Below are 24059 nucleotides of genomic sequence, written 5' to 3' on the forward strand. Positions count from 1 at the left end.
CACGTGATCAAACTCATTCATCTGCTTCCAGCCAGGAGAGCAATAGAAATGCCTCAGAAAGGGAACAACGGTTCCTTCATTTGTCAAATTTCCCAAGATGGGCACTTATGGTCTTTCTTGCTCAATATTCAGTATCTAAATAAAATTCTCATCAGTCAGTTTTTCTTAGGATTTCTCTGAGGCATTTCCAGAAAATCAAATGCGGTTTCCTCGTATGATGTTCAGGATGCATATTGAACAAAATTAAATTCTGCTGTCGTCCTTTTAAACAAAGTTTTTTTTTCAGTGCTTCCTGCTATTTTGTTGTCTTTGAGTTTTGTGTACCTTTCTAAAGTTAGCATATACTACTATATTAAGGAAAACAATACACAAGAGTTATTGACAAGAGGTTCCTACCTTTCTGTGTATACATTTTGGGTTTAGTAGAAGTATCAAAAGAAAAGCAATCAAATGAAAGACCCCTAATTAGTGCATGGCTAGAAAGCACTTTGTACATTTGTTTATTCACTTAGTTTTTTAAAATACATTTTTATTGATTTCAGAGAGGAAGGGAGGAGAGAGAAAAAGAGAAACATCAATGATGAGGGAGAATCATTGATCAGCTCCCTCCTGCATGCCCGCAACCAGGGCATGTGCCCTTGACCAGAACTGAACCCGGAACCTTTCAGTCTGTAGGCCAATGCTCTATCCACTGAGCCAAGCCTGCTAGGGCTCACTTAGTATTTTTTAGTGCCTTCTAAGTGGCAGGCATGTGCATGATGAGTAATACATAATTAATACATATACCAAATTCGTTTGGCTGAATTTTAATCTTTGGAAGCTGTTTCAACTAAAGTATCTTTTCTCACCATGCCCTCAACCCTCAAATTTTTTTGTGAAATTAGTATGAATATGCAAAATAAATAAAATATCTTGAAGTTTGATTTTAACCCAGATTGTGTTTCAAACAGGTAGATAGACCTTGTGGGCAGGAACAAGGAAGAGAAGACGGTTTGGGAAATTGCAAGGAGATTTTCACTGGAAATTCTGCCTCCTCCTTCATGAGGGTGTCCCACGTGGAGGCCTTCCTCCCAGGATCTGGTCTTGAGCTGCCTTGTGACCGGAGAAGTGCGTTTGTCTCTCATTGGCACCATTTAGGATGCAGTGATACCTCCCAGCATTGTGCACTGTTTTAACCCTCCCCTTCTTATCCCCCACATAACAGCAACACACAGGGAAGTGAACCAGGAAATTCACAACCTGGTTCAGGTCCAGGCTTTCCAACGATGAGACCCGGCATATTGGACATCTGGAAATATCACTAGTGTTCTCTGTATTCTTTCACACACGTTTGCACATCCTAATTTAAGAAGAAATGCATGGACTGTGGACTCCACCAGGCTCAGCACTTTAATGCACAACTTCCTTTTTGGCCCCGGGAGTATGCATTTCCCCACTGTTTATTATTATTATTTTTAAAGATATTTTTATTGATTTCAGAGAGAAAGGGAGAGGGAGAAAGATAGAAACATCAATGAGAGAGAAACATCATGGATTGGCTGCTTCCTGCATGCCCCACACTGGGGATCAAGTCCACAACCCCAGGCATGTGCCCTTACCGGGAATCCAACCGTGACTCCCTGGTTCATAGGTCAACGCTCAACCACTGAGCCACACAGCCAGGCAATTTATGAAATTTTTAATAGGCAAAAAGAAGGAAAGAGAATACTTTCTTTTGTTTTTCTTTTTAAAAAGGCAGTCTATGTTTAGCAAATGCAGGCCAAGCATGCTCTCTCTCGTTCTTTCTGACATCACACAAAGTAAGAAATAGTGCCCTTCGAATGGGAGATTTCCTTTAATTAAATCGGGAAGTGATAGTGGTCGGTATTGCATGTTTAATGTAATGTTCGGCATCCCCTTTTTCTTTTTTCTCCCCCCCACCCACCCCTTCACAGCCACCTCATCTTGAGCAGAAATAAAAGGCTCAGGGCTTGTCAGCATCAGTTTATAGATAGCTGTTTAAAAATAATGAGATATTGGCTATTGTAAAGCTCAGGGCCGTCTTGCCAGACTCATTTATTTCCATTCACCTTTTGTCAGAATCACAGACAGAAGACATTCAATTAAAACGTGTCACCTGTTGCAATGACCTAATTTGTACGCCTACGTGTCATAGGTTAGGGCTCTGTGCTGTGCTTCCGAGGAAGTTCTTTTACCCCCGATGCAACAGTGTGCCCCTGCAAAACACTTTGTCTGTGGTTATTTCAAATTCCTTTTTTAAAAAAATATTTTTTTTATTGTTATCAGAGAGGAAAGGAGAGAGAGATAGAAACATCAATGATGCGAGAGAATCGTTGATCGCTGCCTCCTGCACGCCCCGTACTGAGGATCGAGCCCGCAACCCGGACATGTGCCCTGACCGGGAATTGAACCGTGACCTCCTTGGTTCATAGGTTGACGCTCAACCATGAGCCACGACAGCCGGGCTGATTGCATTTATTTAATACAACTCTTAATTTAGTAGCCATTCACTTCATTCTCTTTTTTTAAAAAGTATTGTTACTTTAATGTGACCCTTTGCATCTTTCATAAGTATTCCAGGGAAGGAGTTGCCTTTGCAGTTCAGGTGTACAGCAAACCTTTGTTTGGGAACAGTGTCTAAGGCATGTTTTTAACTTGGGAAGTAGGCTAGGACATCCTGGGTAATTCTCCGCAGGGAAGGCTTTTGCTGTTCTATGAAATGCCTCAGACTTTGCACGGTTAAAAATGCGAACAATACTTTTGACTTTGGACTACATCATATAAAAATTTGCATTTGGGCATAAAATGCAGACTTAAAATTAGCTGACTTAGAAGCCCTGGTGCTAAACTGCTTTACGTATCTTGGAGTTTATTTGCCTCCCAGCATATTTTTTTTCCTCCTTGCCCTAGTCTTGCGTTCCCAATTTTGTAAATTCTGACAGTGTGTGAGATTTGCAATTCCCTTGTGGCCACGTAGGCTCACGCAGTATTTGAGAGAGGCAGCAGTGTGGGAGGAAATGCTCTACTTGTAGGTAATGTCAACTATTAAAATCTGTTAGTAAAAAAAAAAAAAGATAAGGGCAGTCTCCACCTGAATGGAAAATCCAGATGCCTCAATTAACTTCAAATCCTGTCAAATATTGGATATAGTGGGTATTTTATTTCCTCAGAGAAATCTTATTTTTAAACTTTTTTCAAACTGGCTTACAAATGACATTGAAACAGAAATTGTTTGTGTTTAAGATTGTAAAGATGTGAAAAGATGTGAAATTGCCCTTTCATGGAAATATTTGGATTAGATTAGTGTTTGTTCAGAGAAAATCTGGATTTCTCAGGTCCTGATTGTAAATATTGTTATTTTGTTTGTTTATTTGTTTCTGCTAAAATAGTTTGAGGCTTTTACGTGTATCAGGTTAATTGGATAATTATCAGTTCTCTTCTCAAATTTGTATTGTGTGCTTAAAGCAAACTCAGGGAAAACATTCTTCTTTTTGATGGAATTTGGGTTCATTTCTCTGTCTATTCTAAAATAATCACATACATAAATGATATTATTAGTGACAGGAGTGAATAGTAAATAGAATGGGATACCAAATAATTCTATAAGTCACTTAGACATCATATAATATCATTATTTGGCTTGTGTTTTTGAATTATCTTACCACTCCATCATACCTCAAATCTGTTTACATGCAGAACTGAGGCAGGGTAGACTGTCAAACTCCATGGGAATGGATTTTCAATAAATAAGCATGATGTAACATATCTTTTAATAAAATAATATAGCAATATTTCAACAAAATTATGAGATAGTGACTTTATTTTCCTTGGCATTTTAAGGTTTATAAAATATTTTAGTATTACATTTGTATAATATACAATTGCATTAATATATTAATACTAGGGGCCCGGTGCATGGGATTTGTGCACTGGCGGTGGGGGGGGGGGGGTGGGGGGGCGTGCATGGCCTGTGAGGGCGGCCTGCTGTGGGAGTGCTGCTTATCCCGGTCAGCCAAGCAGCACTCCCACTGTGGGAGTGCACTGACCACCAGGGTGCAGCTCCTGCTTTGAGCATCTTCCCCCTGGTGGTCAGTGTGCATCATAGCGACTGGTCGACCAGTTGTTCTGGTCATTCCACTCTTTGGTCACTGGGCTTTTATTATATAGGATAAACATTAGATCATCACAACAAAAATTTAAAGAGAATATTGTCTTTCCATCCATCTCATATATGGAAAAGGAAATAAGTTAAGGAACTCATTGAAGTTTACAGAGCTAGTTAACAAAAGACTTAAAAAACAACTCAACCATTCTCATTTACAAATTATGCTTTTTTTTAAACATAGTCTTTATATACTATTTAGGGATAATTTATGATGCCATGGCATATAGCTTTTTTGTGGCATTCACTGTTATTTTCAGTGAATACGTAGTATACCCAGTCTCTTTGTTTTTTGATATTTATTTGTCTAAACCTGCTTATTTGTTCTTGAAATTGTCTACTGATTTTAGTTCAATTCTGCTTTGGTGTTTCAATATGGCATTTCAGGCTTTGTCTAGAAACCAGTGTGTTTGTGTGTTTCACTAAAAGACCATCAACTCTAAAAGGAGTATTTATTATTAAGATAATATAAAAATTTGTGTTTCTTTATTTTATGGATCACTAATAATCCTTACCATTTGTGTATATATACTGACCTTTGGGATTCACCTAGAGATTTATCAGCCTTTCCCAAACTGTTTCCTACACCTTAGGTAACCCACAACTCACATATTATGTTGTATCCTATCTAATAAAAGAGCAATATGCAAATTAACCATCACTCTGCTACACCCACAAGTCACACCCACTAGCCAATCAGGAGCGAGTATGCAAATTAACCCCAACCAAGATGCCTGCAGCCACAGAGAGAGCAGGAGGGAGGCTGGGGTTTCCCTGATGATGGAGGAAGCCAAGCTTTCTGCACACCCTGGCCGGCCCAGGCCTCCACTTAAGGCTACAAAGCTTCAATTGTAGAAGATAAATAAATCCCAGATATCAGTGCCTCCGCTTGGGTCACCGGGGGGCGTGGCTGGCCTGCAAACCACCACAGGCCCCTCGCCCAGGCCGCCCCACTCCCCAAGGGAACCCCCCACCCTGAACCGGGACACCCTTCAGAGCAAACCAGCTGGCTCCCACCCATGCACCAGGCCTCTATCCTATCTAATAAAAGAGTAATATGCAGATTGACCATCACTCCAACACACAAGATGGCTGCCCCCATATGGTCAAAGATCCTGGCCCCAGGTGGGCACAAGATGGCCACCACAAGATGGCCACCACAAGATGGCCAGCAGGGGAGGGCAGTTGGGAGGGACTAGGCCTACAAGGGAGGACAGTTGTGGGCAATCAGGCCAGCAGGGGAGGGCAGTTGGGAGGGACCAGGCCTGCAAGGGAGGGCAGTTAGGGTGACCAGGCTGACAGAGGAGGGCAGTTGGGGGCAAACAGACTGGCAGGGAGCAGTTAGGCATCAATCAGGCTGGCAGGGGAGTGGTTAGGGGGTGATCAGGCTAGCAGGCAGAAGCGGTTAGGGGCAATCAGGAAGGCAGGCAGGCGAGCAGTTGGGAGCCAGCAGTCCTGGATTATGAGAGGGATGTCCCAGATTGGAGAGGGTGCAGGCTGGGCTGAGGGACACCCCCCGCATGCACGAATTTCATGCACTGGGCCTCTAGTTAATAATATTCCCCAAACTAGATCCTTAGATTGATTTACAAAAGCACTGCCTAGGCCATAGCTCCCGCTGAGAGTTTTGCAGAGGTTGTGTGCTTATTCAAGGCTCTGAGAGGCCCTTCAGTAAAATAATAAAACTAATGATGCTATTAAACCAAATCTATTTTGTACTCAGTTTGAAAAATGCCAAAATATGTGTGATGCATTGCTTGGTTGAATTTACTAATGGAGAATGTTACACGGTTTAAGATACAACCTACTACCAAAAAAAGAGGCTCTCTCCTCACTCTTACTCCCAGGTAACCTTGTCTTTGTTTGACAATGGTTTTATAAGGTCCTGTTCTAAAATTTACAGTCACACTGGAAATCAGGTTGTTATTAACAAGCTCTTCCCCACCACTCCCTCATATAAATAAAACATTATTTTTCATCCCTTTCCTTTCCTTTTTGCTCTTGATCTCTTAAACTCACTGCCAGCAAAACTCCCTGCATCTTGACCCAACCCATCACTCTTTGGGAGAAGATTTTACTTTTGCCTTCTTCCTAACTTCCCCCTCCAGCTCTGCCCTGCGAACTTACCCCTTCTTTGACACCCTAGTCTGGATTCTTTCAGGAAGCTCCTCTTTCTATCCTGTTGGTTCAGTCAAAACCAACTCCCAGCTTTCTCTCATTTGAAGGAAAATACAGATGTGTCCCAAAATGTAAATAACATTCTCCTTCCGAAACATGAATATGGGATAGGGTAATATGGAAAAATCCTTGCTTCTCATCTCCTTGGCATGTAGGTACTTCCAGTGCATTTCAATTCCACAGGGTCTTCTGGTAACCCCAGGATTGGGTAGCTGGCCGACTGGTCTACCTGATCCTACATATAGAGCTTTCAGGGGAAACTGACATAGAGGATACAAATGGCCACTGTCTTTAATTTGAGAAACAGTTTCATTGTATTAATTCACATGAAACGTGCCTTTTCTTTGAGGTGTACATGTCACTTTGACGGCCTTGCATAAAATGTCTATCCAGTTTATTATCCTCTCCTAGATTTGGTTTCCAATCCCTGGTAATCTTGGTGTAGCCACTTTTTTTCCGTCCCTCTCATACCCCTTGACTATTCTGAATCAGTTGTCCATTTCCCAGCACCCATGGGTGATGCTCTCTATGCAGTGAATTGGTTTTTGAAGATATCTACCTCCATAGTAAACATGTGACTGTCTTTGCCCACAGGAGTGCGTCTTGACAGAGTACGTGGAGGCCGGCAGAAGTACAAGCGCAGAATAGATGCGGAGAACAGCCCCTACCTGAACCCCCAGCTGGTTCAGCCAGCCAAAAAGCCATGTAAGTACAGCAGACACGTCTGGTTGCCCAGCACTCAGCATCCCCCCTCCCACGTCTCCCACCCCCGTTGGCTCTGTACCACTTTGGCATGCCCGTCCCTGCAGACTCCAAGGAGGCTTGTCTTTGTTGGGGGGCCATGGCTCTAATCCCAAGGATTGCCTTTTTGAGGGGCAACAGCAACTCAACTAATGATCTTTTCCTTTCCTGTGGTTTTTCTCGCCCCTCCCTTTACTCACCCAGTCATTTTGTGGAAGCGGAAGCACATGGAGGCATTGCTTATATAGTGCGGATTTTACATTTACGGGTTCCTTTTATTTTCAGAGGTATATCAAATGGATCATACTGTGATCATTAGTTCATTGGAGCTGTTAGTTTCAGATTTCACAAGAAAGTGATTTTTGTAGTTTTCGCTAACTAAATGAGTTTGACTGCTCAACCTCCCCATGAAAATACATTAGGAGCCTCATTAATTTGCAGCTAGAGAAGGTTAACACACTAGCGAGCAATAGATTAAAACAAGAATGGGCCCCGCTAATAACAAGCATAGGTTGATGGTTCCGTCTCAGGTGTCCTTATGGGCATCATGAATTGTTTTTTAAGAGCCCGTGGTTTCCTAATGCCAGGTTGCCATTGGAAGGGGCGAAGGTACGGTGCTAAAATGCAAGCCCCGTTCTCTTTGCCATTAAGTAAAAGAGCTGGAATATAGATTGAGGCAATAACTGTATCCCATTTGCTGAAAAATCAGTTAACAGCTGCCGTGCAACGGCCCTAGCATTTTAGGGGGTTTATGCAAAGAGTTCATATCAGCCACCGAGAAGACTTAGTGGAGACAGTGCTGGCATTCAGCTGTCTTTGTCTCAGGAAACACGCCCAGCACTCACTCACATTGATAGCAGTTCCAGAAAAGACACGGGTATTTTGTTGTTATCTGCTTTCAAGGGAAGAGAAGTGTGTCTGCTCCTAATTCAGACTCTCCAGGAGGGGTCGCTGCTGCGCACCGTACACTGAGCATATGGGGATGGGTTAAATAAATAAAACAGACCCTGAACTGTAAACGAAAGGACATTTCAGCTATGTCAAAGGGAAAACAACCAGTTTTACATAAAATTAAAGCTTAAGTGAACATATGGCATAGTTTCCTTTTGCCTTTCCAAAAAACATTATGTTGATTATACCTTCAATTGTCCAATCTGGCATCTTCTCCGCAGCCTGCATAAGCTCTTTGGCATTCTGCAAATACAATCCCAGACTGCATTAAGCAGATTTTGCACATTATAATAAAAAAACCCCACAACTTTCTGATAATACAATAAAGTGCAATAAACACTAATGCTTAATTTCATTAGAGGTTTAGTTTGCCTGGACTCAGTAATACACAGAGTGCCCATTTCTCATTCATTTTATGCAAACATTGACCAAAACCATTGATAATTTCCTCTCCGGAGAGAAAAATGCACACCAGCCCATGATAAAGGAAAGTCTATGGTTTGGGGCGTAAACCTGAGGAATTGGGAAGTGGCATGTCAAGTACCTTTAAGGAGATTAGAGCAATTTCAGTGAGCTTCATTTGTCTGAGATAAAGAGGGTTCCTAATAAATCATTACTCATTATCTCAAGGCCTCTGTGTTAATTTTCCTGAGTCCATCCAATTAGTGTGTTTTGGTAACAAACATTTATAAAACTTAATTTTCAGATCCTGTCGGATAAGTGTCAAGAGACGGTACTTGGGCCGTAGGCGGAAAGTGGCTGGGGAGATTTCTGGAACCTGACTGATTGGGTAGCGCAAAAGCCCCGGAGTGGAAATTGGGTTCTATTGATTCTAATTAGGGAAACATTAAATAAGATTTACCTAGAAGCAGTGCTGTGGGCTATTCCGTCTTCTGAATGATGGGCATTTCCAAGCTCCCACCCCATTTCTCTGACCCCAAGCGAAGTGCCTGTTGGCGTGGCTGAAACAGGTAGCATGTTTCCTGTGATAAATAAGAACTGGAATTTCAGGGTTTCCTTCGGTTCCCTGTCTGTGCCCTTTATCACTGCATTTTCCTCTAGACTGGGAATCCAGTGGTTGCTCAAAGGTTTTGTTGATTGTCAGAGCTAGGGAAGTGGAGACTTTTCCAAGCGAGACTAAAACTACAGGGTGTTGTTTCTCGAGCACATACAGGAAACCAATGCCATTCTCTGCAGATCCTGCAAAGTAAAAAAATAAATAAATAAATAAATTAAATAAATAAATAAATTAAATAAATAAATAAATAAATAAAATTACAAGGACTCTCTATTTAACTTTAATGTTCATCAGAAACTGTGGCATTTCAGGATATTTTCTTCCAAATCTGCAGTTTCATGATAATTGAATATTACTGCCAATGAATGGTTATCTGTTGATGATTGGCAATATATGTAATTCCTATGGGAGCCGTAATAATAACGTTTTAAAATATGTCAGAAAAAAATACTCTATGGTTTGGATGAGTCTCCTTGTTATCATGGTAAAGGCGATTCAAAGAATGTTATGTTCGATTCAAATGTATAGGCTGACGTTCAATTTGGGTTAAAAAGTTATAGTGAAAGGAAAATGGCATAGTAAACAGAGAGGAAACTTCAGCTTTGCTCACAAAAATCCCATTTAATGCCCCATTTTTCCCAGAGTCATATAGTACATAGAACATGGAAATATTTATTTTCACCCATTTCCATCTCCCCACTTAGCAGAAAGTACAAAAATCTAAAGCTACGCACAGACATGGAAAATGGGGCCGAGCAGAAAAACCACTCCGCTAGCGAGCCTTTGCAGCCCGTCCATAAACCCGCACACGCCCCGGGCAGTAAAACACATCTGATGTGATGCTTTTCATTTGTCTCCAGTGTTTATTTTACAAAGGTTTTTAAAAACATAAATCATAAATTTCAGACAGATAAATCTGAACCAGAAAATGAGCTAAAGACAACAGATGAAAATAGAGGATTGAAGAATTAGACACTCCATGGAGAACACATTGTACCATTTAAATAGGACTATTTTTCTGGAAACCGATATTGTCTGTTTTGAGATTGGCTAGTATGCAGGGAGAAGGGGAAGGAAAAAAAGTTCCTATTTAGTGCGTCCCACAAAGAGTCCCTAATTCACCCAAGCAGGAGGGCTCTGACCATTGCTCTTCTTTAAAGGAATTAAGACCATTAAGGACTTTCAGGCCCATGATGACTATGGGCATTAGTAGTTCTTTGCCTTCCACATTATATTCCAGATTTCAGTGCTTGGCTGTGCGTTTTTATCTTAACGCTGTTGTCTACTACTTAACCTGCTCCCCCAAATGCCACTTAAGACGTAACGCGTGAACCCAGAGAGCATCTAACTTCTCTTATCTGTTTGCTACAAACGTTTTCATTCCAGGAGAGAGGCTGCATTCCCACAGAGGCAGGTAGAGCCCAGGAGAAGACGAAGACAGGAATGCACCTGTTAGGACTACAGCCGCTCTGTCTCGCTATATGTGTTCCGAACGCTGGTTAACGTGCCTATAGGGAACCCTGAGTAGAATGCGTTGGGTTTCTTGTAGGCAATTTGAATTCCTGTTCAAAAGCCAACATGCTCTGAGGTTTGTAAAAGAAGGATGATGCTACTAGTGATCTCGCAGTGCTCTGGTCTGATCCTGCAGATAACAAGATTGTTTCCCATTTGTTGGTGGCTGAACCGGAGAAGATCTATGCCATGCCTGACCCCACCGTCCCCGACAGCGACATCAAAGCCCTCACCACGCTGTGCGACTTGGCCGACCGAGAGCTGGTGGTGATCATTGGATGGGCCAAGCATATTCCAGGTACATGCTCTGAAAAAAAATTTTTTTAAAAGAAAAGGAAAACATTGTAGTTCATTCTGTAGGTGGTATATGTACATTTGGCAAATTCTACATTTTCTCTTTGGGATTTTTTTTAACATTTACCTTTTTTTTTATTATACTTAATTTAAAGCTTTGCTGATCTTCATAGAACCCTAAACCTTTTTCTATCTGTACCAACTTGAACTCTTGTTAATTATATTTTCCTATATGGATGTACTATTGCCAATGTAAGATAAAGACAATATAATTTTAAAAACCAACAACACAGTTCTTTATTCCTTTTAAAATTCTGAGCTTTCTCCTAAGGAAATGCTTCTACTTTTATTTTCATGGTAAAAGGTGTTTTTGTCACCAGTCGTTTAATGTAAATTTGTTTCCTTCTTTTTAAGAATAATTCATTTTGTTGTTCATGGCGGCTGTTTATACTGTTTATTTATATACTATTCATATTCACGAGCTTTGCTTTGGTTTACAATGAGATGTTCACCATGAATTTATATAGAAATTAATGAAAAGAAATGTTACATTGACATTGGAAATTTTCTCCTGTGGTAACTTCAAAGTAGTCTTTTAAACTAGCCTCTTCCTTTTCTTTCTTGACCCATCCTGTCATATCAAACCTGTGCCCAACCACAGATTCTGAGAAGTCTAGTCGTCTAGAATTATTATTTTTTGTTTGCTTGAATGTTGATCTTCAAATCGCTTAGAAGGAAGTTTTTCAATGGTGAGCCAGGCTTTCCTGGTTACAGTTAACTCATTTCTGTCTCCTTAAACTAGTTTGTCTTTATGCTTTGAATGCTACAGTAATTTCTTTAATCAAATTGATGGAAGTCCCTTTCCCAGCCCACACTGAAACCAATTTATTGGTCATGATACGCCAGCTATGTTGCTAACAGTCGTAACGAACTGTCAGGCAGTATCGCAGGGAAGCTAATTTGAAGTCATTAGGTGTGCAGCGCTCAGGCGACAATTTGTTACAGTGGTTAGCGACACAGCTGACGTTTCTGAATGGCTTTGTTCGGGGCTGTTCTCGATGAGGCCAAGCAAATTGTAAACTAATTTAAACATCACTCTGTATTATACCGGCTACTCTGTCTTACACTGTTTGCTAATAAAGCACCCCAAATTAAGTCAAAACTAGTTAAATAGGTGAGCTGGAGTGTGTTCTTCAGACAATACCTACACAGGGGTCGCTGCGCATACAAAAAGCATGAGAATTGGATCATATGGATAGGTGGCATTGCATTGGGATTGTCATCACATCTATATAACTTTTAGGAAAAGCAAAAAAATATATATAATATATATATATATATATATATATATATATATATATATATATATATATATTAAGACATTTGATTTGGGAATGGTGGCAGTGGCAACAGTCAGAATTTGCTTGAATGATAAATATAAACTTACCCAGAAGGAAAGTGTTAGGAAGGGTTTTAGAGCCAAAAGATACAAGATTAACATTTGGCGAAGTTTCCATGGATACTTTTTTAGATTATCAATCCTAATATATAAAAACCCTGGGTCCGTCACAACCGGAGGCTCGACCAACCGGAAGTCAGTCAGACATCCCCTGAGGGGTCCCAGATTGGAGAGGGTGCAGGTTGGGCTGAGGGACACCCCCCTAGTGCATGAATTTCATGCACCAGGCCTCTAGTGTGTGTGTGTGTGTGTGTGTGTGTGTGTGTGTATTTATATATAAATATAGCCATTTATATTTATATATTCTATTATTTTATACATACACATATATAATTACATGTTGAAACTATCACTGCCACACGACCTCTGGGGAGCAAAGTTGAGCTGTCCCCAACTGAGAACCATTGTTCCATCCCAGGAATTGGTTATTATCACCCTTAATTCACAGACAGGTAGATCTGGGGCAGAGACAGGGGAAAACACGTACACACTCCACAAATGTACCCTGTGCCTTCAAAGCATACAGTCAGCATTGCTTCCTGCAGTGGGATTAGGATATTTTGGTGCCTGGTTGGTTGCATTTGAAAGAACTACCCTATATAATAAAACCCTAATATGCAAATCAACCGAACAGTGGAACGACCGGTCACTATGATGGGCACTGACCACCAAAGGGCAGACGCTCAACACAGGAGCTGCTCCCTGGTGGTCAGTGCATTCCCCAGGGGAACACCACTCGTCCAGAAGCCGGGCTCATGGCTGGTGAGCACAGCAGCAGTGGCAGGAGCCTCTCCCACCTCCACTGCAGGTGAATGGTAAGAAGCAAGGGGTCCCAGACTGTGAGAGGGATGTCTGACTGCTGGCTTAGGCCTGATCCCCAGCAGGTGGACATCCCCTGAGGGGTCCCGGACTGCAAGAGGGCACAGTCTGGGCTGAGGGACCCCCCCCCGCCCCGAGTGCATGAATTTCATGCACTGGGCCTCTAGTTTCAAAATAATAATGATGATACTGTTATTAGCATGCAAGTCTATGTCACCATGACTTCAAACCACCATGTTTCAGAGAACTCTCCCCAGTTCTCCCTGGTGTCAGGGAGATGTTAAGCCAGTATTTGGGTGTGGTACAGACATTCCATGATAAGGCCCCATAAAACTCAACACCTCCTTCTGGCGTTCCCTGGTAAGAAAAAGGCAGTGCTGAATCTGTGGGACCAGTCATGCATCGGAGTAGAAATGCCAGCTTACACAGGAACTTGTCCCCATAGAGGGGCTCTGGTGACTGGGGAAGACTGTAACTTTAAATAACTATGAGCAACAGCAATTGCAGTAGTGGAAGCAACTACTGTACAATTATGTGTTCAGTCTTAAATGGGGGCTTAGCATTGGTGAGCACTGATGTTATTCTCTCTCTGTAGTAAATGCCAGAGCCGGTCACTGTGGAGTGGTGACTCACAGCGCTGGTTTTTGTGACACCCTGTGGGTGCTGTAAATGATTGCAAGGAGCTCAGCACCTGTGGCTCAGTGGTTGAGCATCAGCCTATGAATCAGGAGGTCATGGTTTGATTCTAGGTCAGGGCACAGACCCAGTTTGTGGCCTGGATCCCCCATAGAGGGGGATCATCATTGATGTTTCTATCTCTCCCTCTCCCTTCCTCTCTGAAATTAATAAAAATATATTTAAAAAAATAAATGATTTCAAGGAGTATCTTGGTTCTTCAGAAAGGGATTAGCAAAATAAGAATTAACTGAAACTCTCTTTTAATATATATATATTAGATTTATTTTTATTGTTGAAAGTATTGCAGATGTCCTTTTTTTCCCCATTGACACCCTCTAACCTGCACCACCACCACCCCCCCCGCAGCCCTTCACCACACTATTGTCTTTGTCCATGGGTTATGCATATATGCATATAAGTTCCCTGGTTAATCTCTCCCTACCCACCCACACCTCCGCCTTCCCTCTGAGATTCCTCAGTCTGTTCCATGGGTCTGTTCCATGGTTCTATGTGTCTGGAACAGTTTTGTTCATCAATTTATTTTGTTCATTAGATACCATGTGAGAATGAGATCATGTGATACTTGTCTTTCTCTGGCTGGCTTTGTGCCATGCAGGGTTTGGGTCAGAAGGATGCTCTGCTCTTGGAGTGCTGGTATACCTTGGGTTCAGGGATGCTGGGCACAGCAGCCATGGCAGTGTGGGCTAGGGTGCAAAGACAAAGAGAATATGAAGATGAAAGTGGCATTCTGCCTTGAAAGTAAAATGGAGTTCTTGATAATATGACCCAGACCTGATAACTGGGCCAGAGCCAGAATTTAAGCCAAATCAGAACTGAGATCTCACCAGGCTTGGTCTTAATTTAAGAACTCCTTGCCCTCGCTGGTTTGGCTCAGTGGGTAGAGCATCACCCTGTGGACTGAAGGGTCCCGGGTTCAATTCCGATCACAGGCTCAGCCAATCGGTGATTCTCCTCATTGATGTTTCTGTCTCTCTCTCTCCTTCTTCCTTCCTTTCTGAAATCAATAAAAATCTAATTTTAAAAGAAAAGAAAGAACTCTTTTTTATAACCCTAGAGAACCCCCCCTTTTTTAATATAATAAAATTTAAGCCTTTTCCTTCTATATCCTATCCTGTTCTTAGTTTGTGTAATATGACACACAGAGAAATACACATTTTTTAAAATGTATTTTTATTGATTTTAGAGAGAGAGCAAGGGGAGGGAGAGAGAGAGAGAGAGAGAGAGAGAGAAACATGGATGTGAGAGAAAAACATTGATCAGTTGCCTCCCGTATGTATCCCGACCAGGGATTAAACCAGTAACCTGGGCGTGTGTTAGTGGGAACTGAACCAGAGACCTCTGGGTACACGGGGCGATGCTCAACCAACTGAGCCACACCAGCTAGGCAGTGGTCGGCAAACTCATTAGTCAACAGAGCGGCAAACCGCAGCTCGCGAGCCGCATGTGGCTCGTGAGCCGCAGTTTGCCAACCACTGAGCTAGGGTGACACACACACACTTCTTAAAGATCAAGTTTATCATCCAAGTTAAGATTAGCCGTCTTCCTGCACCCCTGAGAATGTACTCTTTTGCTACATGAAAAAAATGAAGAATTCAATAACAGAAACCCACTGAAAAATACATAGAGAGTGGGCCTTTTAAAAAAAAAATCAGTAAATAGAATTAGTTGTCTTACTTAAATAAATCATATAAATGGAAAAGTGTGTTATGAAACATGACCATACTTTACCTAAAGGAAAAAGAGAGAGAGAGAGGGATCACGAGGGCTTTAGAAAATGCTTGACTTTCGCCAGCGGAGCATCGGGGCACATGAACAGATGATGGTGCCCTAATAGCCCTTCTTAAGAATGACAGGGCCCCGCCATTAGCATCCTTTTATATCCTTAGAAATTGCTCACGCCTCGCTTTTCTGGTTCCTATCTGCCTGCCTCTTTTTTATTTCTCTTTCAATTCTGGCCCGCTCGGATAAGCGCGTGCTAACACAATATGATTGAGCTGTAAAAGGGAACGCTGTCGCCCCTAATCTCCTTTATGTAGATACGGAGGCTGGCACACTCCACTTCATTCTCCTGCCATTGTCGGCCTGTTTGAGAATGGGCCGCGGAGTAATGGAGGCTTGTAGATATCAGAGCTACGTTTCTCGGGGTGTGATAAGACAGTTATCGGCCCTGCAAGTCAGATCTGTGACTGTTCTCTGCCTTTGATTAAAATATTATTATTTTCTGTACCTCGGTTACCAAGAGGGAGCAGGTCCTGAGGCAGGTGGCCCTGAAAAGAGCACAGCCCGTGTGAGCTGACCCAGCTCAGGGGCTTAAATACATTCATGGATCTGGCCTGACAGTTTTCAGCAGAACAGGGAGGTATTTGAACGGTTAAGTGAATGAATGCATTTTGGGCGGTTTTGTTCTTTTTCAAATGGGGCATGTTTTTCAGCCAGGCTTGTTTACGTTGAACGTGACAAATGAAATGATTACCAGCTAAAGAAGGAACACTCTGGTCAAGTTTGGGGCCCTTTAGTCACATTTTTTAAGTCGTGTCTATTGTAATGACAGCAACCAGAAAAAGAAAAAAACAACACCTACAGTTTTGCTTCAAAGAGAAAGCAGGAAATATTAAGCTCTAAAAGAAAAGACACCAGGAAAAGAAGTGATAAAACAGTCTTCATATGGAGTTATTCACATTGTAAACAGAAATCTGAAGTATAAGAGCCAGTGTTTTCCATTTACTCTGAAACATATCTTGTTAAAACCTTAGTGGAAAAAATGGCTCATTCCGTTGACTTTTAAAATTTTTCTCAACAAAAATATTCAGATATTTGTAGAAATGACAAATCTCCAAAGAACATGGGTAAACTACTTCTACATAAGGGTATACATTTGTGAGACAATAATTTGAAATATTTGTTGCTAATAACGCTGCTTAAAGATACATTTATTGTTCTGGAGCATTTTACGTAGAGGCCAATTTTTAAGATTATGTCATCCTCCAACCAAAGTTGCAGAAGAGTTTTTTAAAAATTCCCATTACTTACCTTTAAAAAAAAAATTGATTTTAGAGAGGAAGGGAGAGGGAGAGAAACATCAATGATGAGAGAGATTCATTGAAGAGCTACCTCCTGCACGTCCTCCTCTGAGGACTGAGCCCACAACCCGGGCGGGCATGTGCTCTGACTGGGAATCGAACCCTGCCCTCCTGGTTCATAGGTCTACGCTCAACCACTGAGCCATGCCGGCCGGGCCCCATTACTTATCTTAAACTGGTAGCACCATTAAGTGATTAGAATGTGTAACAAAGTACAAGAAAGGGTAGTGGAAATAATTACCGTAAGGTTAAAATTCCATTTGTAATACAAAACATGTTTCCATGTGTGTAAGTGTGTGATTATGGTTTGAAGCGTAGAAAACAGGGCATCGTTGACTAAGAGAGTTATATATAAATAGCACCTAATAGGCTATTTCTGATTGTATCATTGGCACTTGATACATTTTTATTGATTAGTGGACTTAAAAAATGCACAAAACACACTCTTCCTTGCCCCTGAGCTCCCACCTTCCACCGCATCTCAACTAAATTTACACGTAGTTGTAATTTCTGTTTTGCTATGGACAAATTTAAGCGATTACAGCTTCTTTAATCAGGATTATTTTTTTTTTTGTACACATAGCTTAATGATTTCAGAACTGTGAAATCTTTTAGATACGTGGAGAAAATGCACATTTAAGACTAAAGCCCTGGCACTTAATAATACTACTTGTTATAAGTATACTCCACTACCAAATAGTTGGAGGTTCTGTTTAGTGTATCTGGTGGTTGTATACCTTGTACCTGGAGCTGTGGTTCGTAAGCGTAGAAGGATTCTACAAGTACACAGAAAACTTCAGTGGCGCTAGTTGAGTAATTATTTGTAAATTATTAATGGCCACAGCCATGACTTACATTATGAAAATCAAATGGGGAAATGTACATAAGTGTAATTATTTGCAGGTTATCAAGCATGTTCTAAACATAAAATACTGAATGTTCATTTTGGTCTCTACGATGCTGCACAAAGGTTGTCATTTTGTTGCCGTTAAAACCAAGTGATCCAAAAAGCTGGTGTTCATAAAAGCCATTTCAAAAACATTCAGAAAAAATATTGGTTGTAGTAGAAAGGGGGCGAGCTTCTTAACCAGGAGGAGCTGGTGTGGATATTGCCATCATTCTGTCCTAAAGAATTTAGCCCATCCTCATTGGCCAAACCGAAAATAGCAGAATGTTTATCATCTTCTGAAGCTGTAACTGTGATATGGACATATACACTTCCACGCTGGGGAATATTTTGTGGAAAAAATATCTCTGAAGGACTTTCAGAAATATCTCCCAAAGATTCCTTCATCTTTTACAGCTACTCTTGCCAGAAAAAAAAAAAAAAAGTATTGACAAGTTTCAACAACAAACAAGTTTGCAGGTTTCTTAGACACAGACCCGGCTTTAAGAGGCACCCAAATGTTGTTACAGATGCTCACAGGTATTCTGTAGGTGGGTTTTATCCTTAGTATCTGCACTGGATAGATAAGTCAACTTGAGAGTCAGGGAGTTTGACTCACATCATGTCTTTACTTCTCAGTGTCATTGTTTGTGTGGCCATGCTAAGTTACCTGTGCCCTGTGACCTCTATGCCAGCGTTACTTCTGCCATCCACACATAGCCATGCCTTTGTATGCCTCTGATCAGAGAGGAAGCATGATTTCATAGCAGTCATGGATACAATTTACGTATGTATCTGCTATGTGTCTACACTGCGTTTGGTACTATAGGAAATATAACAGATACACGTGATGAGATCTTGACCCTGAATCATGAATCCATGGCTTCATAAATACATGTACATGCACATATGTGTTTTATTGGTTTATGAAGGACTTTCAAACTTTTAGTTGGCATCTACAATAGTCCTGTAGGTATTCTGTAAGTAGGTTTTATTCTTATTGTCCCCACTGGATAGATGAGTCAACTTGAGAGTCAGGGAGTTTGACTCACATTACTAGTCACATTACTCAAACCCACAGAACACTTCAGTGACTTTTTATGGTTAACTTCATTATGCCTTCCTTCCCTCTCCTCACCCACTTCCCCCACGTTTTCTGTCATTTGTGCCACACTGCTGACCTGCCTTCCATTATAAGTCTACCGGGAGGAAACATACTGCCCTATCTTTACATGTTGTCTGTGATAGTGCTCTCACGCTTTCAAAATAGATGAAAGGAAAGGAAGATGGATGAAAAGAGAGAGTGTAGGACACATCTTGAAATCAGTAAAAATCAAGGTGTTGGATGGATAGTGCACCCTAGAGATCCCTGACCACAGATTTGAATGGGACTAGGCAATCCCTGTTTTGCTACTCATAGGAGGAGTTGGAAATGTCCTTCTGTGAGGGGTTGCTGAGATTGGACGGTTTCCCGGACTCTGTTCAGACTCACTGGGCATTGAATTTGATTGAGAGGCTCAGGTAAACTGGAGCAGAAGTGCATTGAGTGACTTGCACCCAACCAGATATCAAACGTTAGCCCCGCCACTTAACCTTGAGTCAGTTCCTCCCTCCCTGTGCCCTCCGTCTCCTCCCTCCCTCTCTCCCTCCCTGCTTGTCTTCATCCCTCCCTCCCTCCCTCCCTCCCTCCCTCCCTCCTTCCCTTATTCCTTCCCTCCCTCCCTCCTTCCCTTCTTCCTTCCTTCCTTCCTTCCTTCCTCCCTCCCTCCCTCCCCCCTCCTTGCCTGCCTCCCTCCCTCCCTGCTTGCCTTCCTCCCTCCCTTTCTCTCTCCTTTCCTTTCTTCCTCCCTCCCTTCTTCCCTCCCTCCCTTCCTTCCTATCTAGCATAGGCATCCAGTGCGCTGTCAGGCACTGTGCATGAAGGGTGCTCACATGGATACAGGTTCTGCCTACAAGACCCTGGCAGTGTAGTAGGTGATTCAGGAAGATGAATGGACAACTGTACCCCAGGGATGAGGCTGTGTCACACAGTGTCACATGGACCCATGGAAGGAGCAGCAGGGGGTGACTGAGCCAGAGACCTAGGCAAAGGCCCCATCATGCTAAGGAAATCACATTTTATACTGGAGGCAATGGGAGGCCATTGAAATTTTTAAGGTTGGAGCTGCCTTTTGTAAATCTTAAAATCATACCTTTTGAGGCAAGTTATACAGAGAAAGATTACCCGATGCTTTTGAAAATACGTTCCATTCCCAAGTGTTGCAGATTTCTATGTACTGTGTCTTAAAATGTTACCATTTCCAGCAAGAACTTGGTAACTGCTCAGCTGTTTTGAATGGTAAGGTTAGTCATTCAGTTTTCTCTATATCGTGATCTTTCAGAAGCCTGCCATAGCCTGAAATCTACCTGAGGATTATCAGAATATTGGCCCCCTGTAGACCTGGCCCAATTCATGCCTTTCTGCTCTGGAATTCTGTTCAGTTCTTCTCAAGGCTACTTGATGAGTTAAAGAAAGAAGGGCTGTTGTGTCTTGTGAGAGGACTGTTACAATAAAAGTTGGTATGATTAGAATAACCCATAAATGCTTAATTAAAAATTGTCCCCACCTTAAAAGAATCGGAGGGAGAAAAGCCATGTGATGGGAACATGTTCTGTTTCTCACTTTGCTCCTCGTTGACCCTCTCTTCAACTCTAACCCCACCTCCCCTCTGTGGGCTGGTGGCACTCCCCCCTCCTCTTTATGTCCCCCTTTATCTGCCTCAGCCAATCTCCAAATGAATGCATGTCTATCCCGGCCTTGGCTTTGACACTCTGGATATATTGATTAATAGTTGCCCTAAGCTCCTTTTAGCAAATCAAATTTTCACTTTTAGCAAGGATTTCGCCTCTGATTTATTCAGCAAAGTGAAACGCACTAAATTGACTTTGACATTCAGGGAAAATGGCTGAAAAGCAAAGAGCAGAGGAAAGAGATATAAATTGTGTGGCAGCTGGAGACTTCAGGCATCACAGAAGCAGTTTTCCGTGGAACCCAGAGCAATTTAAAAGCACTCTTTAAACACACAGAGGGAAGTGATTTCTTCAAAAATAAAACAGCAACTGCTGAGTTTTCTTTCTGAAAAAGGGTGTAAGTATTACTCAGCTGAACTCGGAATTTCTGGTACAATCCATTATATCTTTGTAGATAAAAATAGCCACGGAACGCAGGATCATACTTATCAAATTTAGTTCCTGAAAGCTGGGAAGTAACCTAATTACTCGGGGAAATAAATATTCAAGTCATCCCACACACGAGAATGGTGAACTTGGAAGGGCGGGAGTAGGTGTGTGTGTGTGTGTGTGTGTGTGTGTGTGTGTGTGTGTGTTTTGGAAAGAATGGAGCTTTTCACCACAATGAGCATCTGAATTAATTTGGGATCACAAACTTCAGTAGAGAAAAGACATGTAAATTGGCTCTTCTGTATGCCTTTTCCCCCTGAGAATGTCATCCTTGGCTGTGTTTTTCTTTTTTTAAATATATTTTTATTGTTTTCAGAGAGAAAGGGAGAGGGAGAGAGAGCGATAGAAACATCAATGATGAGAATCATCGATTGGCTGCCTCCTGAAGCATGCCCCCTACTGGGGATCGAGCCTGCAACCTGGGCATGTGCCCTGACCAGGGATCGAACCATGACCTCCTGGTTCATAGGTCAACACTAACCACTGAGCAACTGTGGCCCAGCTCCCCCTTTTTTTGTGACTAAGTCAGCCTACTTCCTTGTTGGACCAAGGTTCAGTGTGTAAGTCACCATTGTGCTGCAGGTACAATGTGTGGCTTTGATGTGTGGAAAGAAATGGTGCTGGTGTGGAGGAAGCCAAGGAGAGAGACAGTGGAATGACCTCAGTGTGGGCACCTGGGGAGGGGTGAAAGCTGCGAGGTATTTTCTCACATTGAGATCTAGCAGCCTGTCTCGTCGCCTCTGTTGAGGGGCTGTCAGAGTGCAGAAAGGAGATGGAAGGAGAGACCTACAGCTGGGATTGCTGTTTCTTTACCTCCTTCCTGTTCAGTGTGAATTGTCCTGGATCCCCCAGAGTCCAGGCACTGCACTCCCTTTAACTGTGTCTGTTGTTATTCTCTTTCCTTTAATTTCAACAAATCCATGTCCAAGGCCAGCCAGGCTGTGCATGTCAGTGGATTTTGCCAAGCAGGTGGTATCTTAACACAGTCCCAGGTATGACCACAGGCACATCGTTTCCCTAAAGCCAGCCTCCTTCCTCCCCAGTTCAGACCAATTTTCAGTCATCCTAAATGGATATTAGTTAGAGGAATCCCATTAGAAAATTCGATTTAACCTGCCAAAATCACTTTCATGGAACAAACTTTCTAAGAAGTGTATGCTGTATAATAAACAGATATAATACCCCCACTTGTTTATAATACCTTGATATTTCTCTTAAGAAGAAAATTTTATCACCTGGCCGGTGTGGCTCACTGGTTGAGCATTGAACTGTGAACCAAGAGGCTATGGTTTGATTCCCAGTCAGGGCACATGCCCGGGTTGTGAGCTTGATCTCCAGAAGGGGGTGTGCAGGAGGCAGCCGATCCATGATTCTCATTATTGATGTTTCTTTCTCCCTCTCCCTTCCTCTATGAAATCAATAAAAACATTTCATAAAAAAGAAGAAATGTCTCTCTCTTTCCCTGGGGGGTGGGCGGGAATCCACTATGATATTTTTCTCTCTGAAGCAATCAAGAGCTTTTATTTACTTTTTATTTTTATTTTTACCAGGTTATTAATATTTTTTTCCTCCAGCACCAGTCAGGAATGATGACCAAAGTACACAAAACTCCAAGCAGAGAGGCTATTCAGCTTTCGTTTTATACTTGGATCTCTTTTAGTGCCATTCAGCATTATCATTTTATGAATTAGAAATACTAGCACATTGTACTTTTAGTGAAAGAGAAAAGCATACTAGATAAATTCCACCCCTTGATAATTCTGAGAGCCATCCAGTCAATTCAACCTAGTTAATCTCAAAATTTTACCAATCTCTGCTAATCACACAGCTTTGCTCCCAATAAGGAAATTGTATTTTCTTGCCAAGGAACCAGCATTAAATCCTAACTGTAAACTGTTTCTATTCTAAAATCAAGGAGGAGGCAGGTGATCAATGATTCCTCTCATCATTGATGTTTCTATCTTTCTCTCCCTCTCCCTTCCTCTCTCTGAAATCGATAAAAATATTTAAAAAAATAAAATAAGATCAAGGAGGAGAGAGGACCAGTTCCTTCCACTGGGTTTAGATTAAGCAACTGGGGAACTGGACGTCAGGGTTGGAGGCACAGCTACCCAGTTGTAGAGTCATCTGAGCCCAATTAAATACCAGAACTCCAGGGGGGTCTCCCAAGAGCAGCTCCCCCTCTCCATCGAAGGAGGCTTCACACCTGCTTAACCTACATTAGGCGAGGATTAATTACTTAAGTGCCGGGCCCCCTGGCCAGTCAGCATGTTTGTGGCCGGGCACATGGTGGCCTGGGCTGCGGAGGGAGACAGGGAGAAGGAGCAGCTGGGGGCTCGTGGAAGCACTACCTCTTCCTGATGTGGTCAGCACATTCGGGCAGAAAAGATCCAGCCACGCTCATTTTTGTGATTTTCTGTGTCATGGCTGGGCCACATGGCGGGGTGTTGCTAACACAGTCTTGTCTACCAGAAAATGGAACCCACCCCGGAAGGGAAGGTTGTTTTGCCTGTGTGTGCTGCTCCTATTAGCCTTATGGAAGAACATGGGGTAATTACTCAAGGCTTTTCTGATTTCTTTCGGTGGCTGGGGCTTTTTTGATAGAGTTTTCAATGTGTTTCAAATCTGCTTGCTTATTGAGAAACATGCCTGGAGGACGATTTGTGTCACTGTTTTTTTGTGTGTTTTTGTTTGTTTGTTTGTTTATATTTTTACATTTTTATTGATTTCAGAGAGGAAGGAGAGGGAGAGATAGAAACATTAATGATGAGAGAGAATCACTGATGGGCTGCCTCCTGCATGCGCCACAACCCGGGCATGTGCCCTGACAGGGAATCGAACTGTGATCTCCTGGTTCATAGGTCAATGCTCAACCACTGAGCCATGCTGGTTGGACTGTGGTATATTTTTAAAAAATTGTATACCACAGATTAGAAGCAATAGGCCCATCTTAGTTCATCTATAATGTACTAACTGGATATGTCCGATCAGAGCCCTTCCTGAGGGTTTGGTATCTGTAGGTCTGGCTCAGCATCCTGCTA

General features: G+C 42.1%; 1 protein-coding gene across 8 annotated transcripts in view; it reads left to right on the forward strand.

Moving 5' to 3' along the window:
• The window catches only part of ESRRG (estrogen related receptor gamma), a 458151-nt gene that overhangs the window by 400282 nt on the left and 33810 nt on the right, over positions 1-24059 (forward strand). For all 8 annotated transcript variants that reach the window (XM_080650913.1, XM_080650910.1, XM_080650911.1 and 5 more), the window contains 2 exons: positions 6935-7045; positions 10699-10860. In XM_080650913.1, the coding sequence (XP_080507039.1) occupies positions 6935-7045; positions 10699-10860 (273 nt within the window). The remainder of the gene's footprint in view (positions 1-6934; positions 7046-10698; positions 10861-24059) is intronic.

This window comes from Plecotus auritus, assembly GCF_963455305.1.
Source record: "Plecotus auritus genome assembly, chromosome: 14".
Lineage (NCBI taxonomy): Eukaryota > Metazoa > Chordata > Mammalia > Chiroptera > Vespertilionidae > Plecotus > Plecotus auritus.